General features: G+C 28.4%; 1 protein-coding gene across 1 annotated transcript; it reads right to left on the minus strand.

Annotated features, from left to right (window-relative positions):
* Nucleotides 1-5,335: 5,335 nt before the first annotated feature.
* Nucleotides 5,336-6,704, minus strand: LOC133781670 (uncharacterized). Its single transcript, XM_062220730.1, has 2 exons — nucleotides 6,084-6,704; nucleotides 5,336-5,602 (listed from the first exon to the last, which is right to left on the minus strand). Exon 1 carries the CDS (start codon nucleotides 6,608-6,610, stop codon nucleotides 6,092-6,094), a length of 519 nt encoding a protein of 172 aa, XP_062076714.1. The 5' UTR covers nucleotides 6,611-6,704; the 3' UTR covers nucleotides 5,336-5,602; nucleotides 6,084-6,091.
* Between the last annotated feature and the right edge of the window lie 850 nt (nucleotides 6,705-7,554).

Here is a 7,554-nt window from a genome sequence, read left to right on the forward strand (position 1 = left end):
ATAAAGTTTTGAGTTAGAAGCATGATTTTGGTGTGTGAAAACTGAAAAATGCAAAAGGTAACTGTAGAGAAAATAGAAAAGGAAGCTAAGTTATGCTTTGTCTAGAAGTGGAATGAGCATAATATAATTGTTTGGTTGAGTACAAAAGAGAGTAATAATATATTACATGATTGCCAACTTTTGTGAACGTGCGATTTCTTGCTAGCTTTAGCTAGTTAATATTTTTGTTACGGTTGTTATTATTATTATTAATATTAATATTAATATTAAGGATATTTACGGTAAAAGTACTAAATATATTATTTTTATAGTACTTAAGTACTAAAATTATTTTTTTATCAGTAAAGGTACATTCCGTCTATGTTATCATTTATTTTATGATGGCCTATAAGTTCGTAAAACCATGTATATACATATATATATATAAGTTTTTGTTTTCCCAAAATTTATTTTTCAAATTTTAGTTATTTTTTAATTAAAAATCATTTAGTTACAAATTTCTAATATATGTAAGAAATTAAAAATTGAATTCTTCAATTTGGGTTGTTATACATTAAATTCGATTATATACATTTTTAAAAACTTTCCTAAGGAAATTTTTTATTCATGTTTGAATCGTTTTTATTGCCTAGTGTTGTTAGTTCATCAATATCTAATGTTTACGAGCAATAAAAGCTAAGAAAATCCATGTTAAATAACTAAAATTAGTTTTACATTTTGGTCATGGATTTAAAATATAATAATTCGAGTTTTGAGTTGCTTTTAGTGCAAAAAAACATTAGAAATCCTTAAGATATTGATTTTCTAATGTTTTGGGACTAAAAAACTCGACAAATGGCCCCTAGAGGAGCACTTTCAGAGCGGGACATGCTTATGGGTTCGTGGGTCTGCAACCGGGTCAAAATGACCCGGATATAGGTTGAAGACAATACTCTTTAGCAAAAATACAATCAAATAAGCTCAAAAAATTATCAAATACATATAATTAATATTATAAATATATATTTTTATTATAGCATCATAAAGACATCTCATTTACCAATTTATTTATAATTTAGTTCTTTGTTTTTACACATTAATAACACAAAGTTTTTAAAATAGATAAATGGGAAAATATGATACTTTTTTGTTGCCTTTTGAATTAATATACTAGAATTTGCCAAATGCTTAATTTTTTAAAGAGATAATAATGATATTTCTTCATCACAGCTACTTAACTAGATTATGTTCTTCTTGAAGTTGGGTTAAGTAGAAGAGATGTGAGATTTGAGGAGGAATTAGTTTCAATTTTTTGTTTTTTTGTTTTTTTGAGCTTAGAAGTATGATTTTGGTATGTGAAAAAAAGCAGAAGAGAAAATTGAAAAGGAATCTAAGCATATAATAATTGTTTGATTGAGAACAAAAGAGAAAAGGCTAAGAGTATAATATTATTACATATGTTTTCCAACACTTTGAAGAGAGAAAATAATTGAAGTAACTAATCGATCACATGATATCATCAAGAGAATAACTTAAATCAAACACAATAATATGTATTATTTTTTTTTTTATATATTTCTTGTTAAACACCTCGACTTATCATTTCATGGAAACGTTTCAATGATTCTTCACGCTGAATCTTTAGCTGCCTGCGAAAGTTCTTGATGAAAGCTTCAGCAAGATCATTAACATCTTCCTCTTCTCGAACCGATTTTCGCCTACTGCTTGCAATGATTTCTATGTTCTTCATCCTCTGACAATCACCAATAATGAAAATTTCCCTACTTTGATGATCCATCGAACACAACTAAACTACTACTTCTTCTCAACCTGAATTTTTTTTCTTGGGATAATTAATTAGTTTGAAAAGGGATGAGACTTGTTGATGTGTTCACAAATGAGAGAAATCATCTTGTTTTTATAGGTAAAATAATTAATCTAAACTTAGAAGCACGATTTTGGCGTGGGAAAAAGCAAAAGGAAGCCAAAGATTTTGCTTATAATTTATTAGAGATCTGAAAAAGAAAAAGAATATAATTGGTTTACTTGAGGACAAAAGAGAAAAAGAGCAAAGAGTGTAATGTTATTGTATTGCCAACTTGAAAGAATGGTTACTAGTGTTATTGTTTCTTACAAGTCATTTATTGCTTTGTGTCTTAGTTAAATAATGTTTTTTGTTTTGTTTGGGAACGGCTACTCATCAATGATTAATATAAAATATGAGTTTATATTTTTTTATCCTGTGTTTTATCTGATTATCTGTCTGGATCTTGTGTTTTGACAAATTATTTTTTGGACCTTATGTTTTGTAAAATTGTTCAAATAGAACCTTAAACCCGATTTTAGTAAAAAAATTTGCAACCGAAATCACAAATAATTCGCCAAACTAACAATTCAGAACAAAAATAAATTCATTTTGCTTAAAAATTGTGTTGTTATATTCATTTTTTTCTTCATCAAAATTGAGTTTAGAGGTTTATTTGAATCATTTTACAAATATATGGTCCAAAAATAATTTTTTTAAAACACAGAATCCAAACAGATAATAAAAAAAAATATAGGGTCCAAAAAATATAAATCCTTGTAATATTATGCAAATTGTCCATCTTTTTAGTGAGGAGTATATATAAATATATTACAAAAACTCTATAATCATGATTATGTAATATTGGCTTATTATATGACTAGTGGTTTTATAATCATGATTACTATCATAATATATTTATATGCTGACAACCAATGAGTTGTGGCACATACGTGTCATGGAGATAATTTCATGGTTAGCTATGATTAACTATATAATTTTACATTTTTACATGTTAATCACATGTATAATGATGTTTTATTTATAATTGCGTCAAATATGTTGTTCTCTTTTTACTATTATCTTTATTATCCTTCGATATATAGTGCCTAGTGGGTTAGGAGAAGTACAAATATCCTTTGTTTTTCTAGCTCGTTAATTATGTGATTAATTATGTTTAGTGTAACTTATGTAAATAAATATTTATTATCTTTAAGCCATGTTTGGAGAGAAAGATAGATATAAATAGTTTTTATTATTGAAATTTACACAAGTATCTTAAAAATAAAAAGTAATTCTAAAAATACCTTAAAACAACTTATTTAAACATGTATTCTGCTACTTCATCATCGTATATCAGAATTTGAAAAAAAAATGGAAAATTCGCTTCCCAAATTGTTTTGTTGAATTAGAAAAATGCAAAAAGACTCGTAATATTTTTCAAATACACGCCTCTAAAACATCGAACAAAGTCAAGAAACTTTGTTTAAAAGAAGCTTTGAAATGGACGGGAAAGACTGTGGATAAGATGAATGTCAAGAAGAGAGGTTGTTTATATAGTATTATACACGATGAAGAAGAAGAAGAAGAAGATGATGATAATGATGAATAGAACTTCAAATAAAGTAGCATCTTTTCACATAAAGTAACATCTTTTCTGGTTGAAGCAACTTTAAAATTGGAAATTTTACTTTCTATGCATATAGTATATCCATATTAAATAAAAATGTCATTCACTATCCACTTTTTAAATTTGTGCTAAACATTTCCTACTTATCAAAAATACCCTATCATTTTTCCTCCCAATTTCTTTTCCCAAAAGTCTCTCCCTCTCTTTCACTGTCACTTCCTCTCTCTCTCTCAAACGCAAAAAAAATCCCCAAAAATCTCGAAACTCTCACCCGACTCTTTCTCTCTCGACGAAATCGAGCTCCGACGAAGCAAACCCCACCAAAATAAGCTAGTTTTGAAGCAAATCCTTCCGAAAACCCATATACGACGGAGGAAATGTAAAAACTCGATCTTTTCGAATTTTTAGCTTAAATACATGATTTGGTCTGGGTATGGGGATTTGAGTTTTTTTTTCTAGGTTTTGCAAACTTGCTCGATAGGTTCGATCAGAGCTTAACAATATAGGTAATTGTGGGTTTGTACAAATTTGATAGAGTTTATTATCTACTCGATAGGAAGTAGACATGAGAACTCGATAGGGTCTGTATGAGCTAAAGACTGGGCTTGATAGGATATATTTAGTTTTTCTCAATATGGTTAATATAATTATGCTCGATATGAGCTTGATGCGTCTCGTAACGTTCTTCTCTAGTTGAAGCAAATTCAAAATTCAATATGTTTATGTAGTTTTTATGACATTTAATATTGTTTAAATAAGTGGACATACTTTTGAATTCAATAAGCGATTGTAATTTTAATTCATGATGAAAACATGTATAATTAATGATGATTTATTTATTATTGTGTCGATATGCTCTCTTCTTCTTTTTTCTTTCGGAAATGCCTAGTGATTTGGAGTAGAACTTTCCTTTGGTTTCTCGTTAATGTGATTATTATATATGTTTATTGTAGCTTTACAATAACAAATATCTATCATCTTTAAGCTATGTTTGGAGAGTAAATTAGAAATAATTATTATCATGTGATTTTGTTAAGAAAATAAAAAATATAGTGAAAAATTATAATTTTGTATCTAATTTATCTTCTCATGATTTTGTTTAATAAATGGTATGATATTTTTGTTTTTCTGGGTTTTCAAATGCAACCTTTTGGTTGTTTACGAAACGAATTGGTTACATTTTTATAAAAAAAATTATTTTTATACTGTTTTATTATAAGTGTGTTAAAACTTTTCATTTAAAAATTATTATATGGTATACTAAAAGTAAATTTTGCTAATAAGTTATATGGTAATTTGATATATATTATTGTAACTCATTAGTTTCTAAGTTTAAAAATAACTAAAAAGTATCTTATATAATAAAAAACTATAATATAAACTGAAAATTTCTACTTGGTATCTTATGATAACAATTCGTCTTCAAATAATTTCCGTATAAAAATTAATATGATCTAAAAATGAAGTTTTTTTATATAAAAAGAAAAAGTAACCGATCGTTATCTACCAGTATTGTAAAGTAACCAAATGGTTATTTTTGAAAATCCAAAAGGACCGAAATTTTGAGATTGAGTTAACTTTTTCTTTTTATGTATATTATTTTTGAAATGTAGTATTTTTTTATGACATAGCAAGACATTTTTGTAAATAAAATTTTTTATGTGACTTTTGTAACTATTTTTTATGTTACATGTATATAGATGAAAAAATCCCTTCTTTTTGTTATGTTTTAGGTTTTTGTGTTTGTTTTTTGTTATTAAGTATACTTGTGTTAGCTGAGTGTTTGTCTTATATGGAATTGATTGCTTTGAGCTTTTCCGACCATTGTTCTCTGATTCCATTAAGAACTTTGTTTCTAAAGTTGATGAATGAGCATACTTTCCTATAAACACTAGGAAAATCTTAAGCAATTTCCAAGACAATTCAACAAACAATAACTCAAACTTTTGATCTTTTATAAGCAAATCACATACTAATAATGTCTTTACCATTCAAACTACTCAATTTATGGACACAAATGGAATCACAGTTCAGATAACAAGTTGTATAAACATACAGCAGAAACATAGATTTTGAACTTAACATAACAGAGCTCATTTGGTACCAAACTATGCCTAACAAATTCAAGTATAAATCTCCTTATGCACTTCAGTTTGCCAACAACATGGATGGAACTGAACAACTCTTCCCTGCAGAAAAATGAAGAACAATGAAACAGAATTTAGTAAAGATCATCTTTTTGAATAAAGATAATCTTGTTTTGAACTGATTACATTTTGTTGAAAGCTTCAATCTTTGATAAGAACCCCAAAAGGCATAAATGAGCATAAAATTAAATCTGTTTTTCTTCTAAGATTCTAAAGGCATTTGTGTAAAACTTAGATCAAAATATGAACCAACCAAATAAAATAATCCCCTCTCAAATTCCTATACTTGGTAGAGAAATACTCTTGTAATCATCATATTGGAACCAAACAATCTCATTACTGAGTAAACCAACAACCAATGTCAGACACAAAATATGAACCAATCAAACAAAGTCATCCCATCATCACAGTCAAATTACCAAACTTGGTAGAGAAATAGTCTTGAAATCATTAGAAAAGAAAGCAATAGTATATATATATATATATGTGTGTGTGTGTGTGTGTGTGTGAATAATGAATATACCTCGAGACTCAAATGGATTCTGGGTTGGTCGATTTGCAAGCCTTACTCTTACAGTCAGGAACATTTTCAAATTTTGAGGCAGGAAGATCCTCAGACAAAGATCCAACATAGAATCTGATGCTATCTGAGCCCTCATCGGTATGAATCTTAGTCACAGAGACCCACAAAAAGAGCTTCTTGGCTTGAATTCCAGTCACATCAGAAACCGACCCATAGCTCAATTTCCCTGTAATCTTCTTATTGTAGTACACATATCGGTCGAAATACACATAGCAAGGGCTTCTGAGCTCGACCTCGAAACTACCGTCGTCTGAGAGCGAGTAAGATTGGACATTGTTGGGGAGGAGACCCTTTGGGAGACCGTATTTGGGGAGGAGGTCGTGGACGTCTGAGATTGATGATAGGATGGGAGTGAATGGACGGCCGGAGTTCAATCTGAGGACTCTGAAGGATGAAGAGAAATGGGTTTGTGAGAAAAGGGTCAAAAGTAGCAGGAAGAGAGAGATTGGAGCAATGGTTGACGCCATTGATGGGGTGTTGAGCTGAGTCTGGGTCGGGTTGGGTAGACTGACTTTGATGAAGAATGAGTTGTTATTGTTTGGATTTATAGACAATAACAATAATAAGAATGTATAAAATTCCATTTGCTAACACTTATTTTGGTCACCTAATTCATTATTGTTTATTCATAATTTTTTTATAGAACAAAATTAATAGCGTTTACCTATGAAAATTATTTTGTCCTTATCTATACGAGAATAGTTTGGGGATCATGCTAATTTTATTTTAATTGAGAAGTTATAACTATATTGATTGAGATATTAATACAAAAAATCTCTAAGATATCAACTTTAACAACAATAATAATAAAATTTATTAATATGAGTAATTTAAATGTAGAGTAAATTTTTATTTTTTTGTGTATAAATAAATGACATAATATAAATTTGACTGTATATATAATTATTACTATATAGAGACTTCAAAAATGTATATCTAATTATATTTTAGAAGTTATTTTTATTTATATAAAGAATATTTAATGAATTTTATTATGAAAATTTCAAAGTTTAAAGTGAATTTTAAATTTGAATTTAATTCTGTGATACACTAATTTCGAAATCGTATGAGCCAAGAAATGTAGGCTCGTAAAGTGTAAACTCGAAAATAGCAAGTAAGGGCTCCACACTTGTATAAATTTGCATGATTCCTGATTTGTTCTTATTGGCGATCGAGTACCAATTAAGAAGGTCGAATCATCTCTGATGTCTATGAGTGTTATTCGAGCCTTAGTTGCAAGCTCGTGATGTTGGTCGATCGTGAAAACGTGTAAACTGTGTGTTCGAGGTTAGTAATGCAATTTGAACACGGTAATTATTAGGAAATCCCTATTCGTTAATGATTTGTTATTATGTGATATTAAATCTAAATTATGATGAGATATTATATAATTAATGCATTTAATTATATT

Source organism: Humulus lupulus, chromosome 6 (assembly GCF_963169125.1).
Source record: "Humulus lupulus chromosome 6, drHumLupu1.1, whole genome shotgun sequence".
Taxonomy (NCBI): Eukaryota; Viridiplantae; Streptophyta; class Magnoliopsida; order Rosales; family Cannabaceae; genus Humulus; species Humulus lupulus.

Bases quoted from the DNA above. Each gene is read 5' to 3' on its own strand.
- LOC133781670 (XM_062220730.1), bottom strand. From the start codon at position 6,610: ATGGCGTCAACCATTGCTCCAATCTCTCTCTTCCTGCTACTTTTGACC.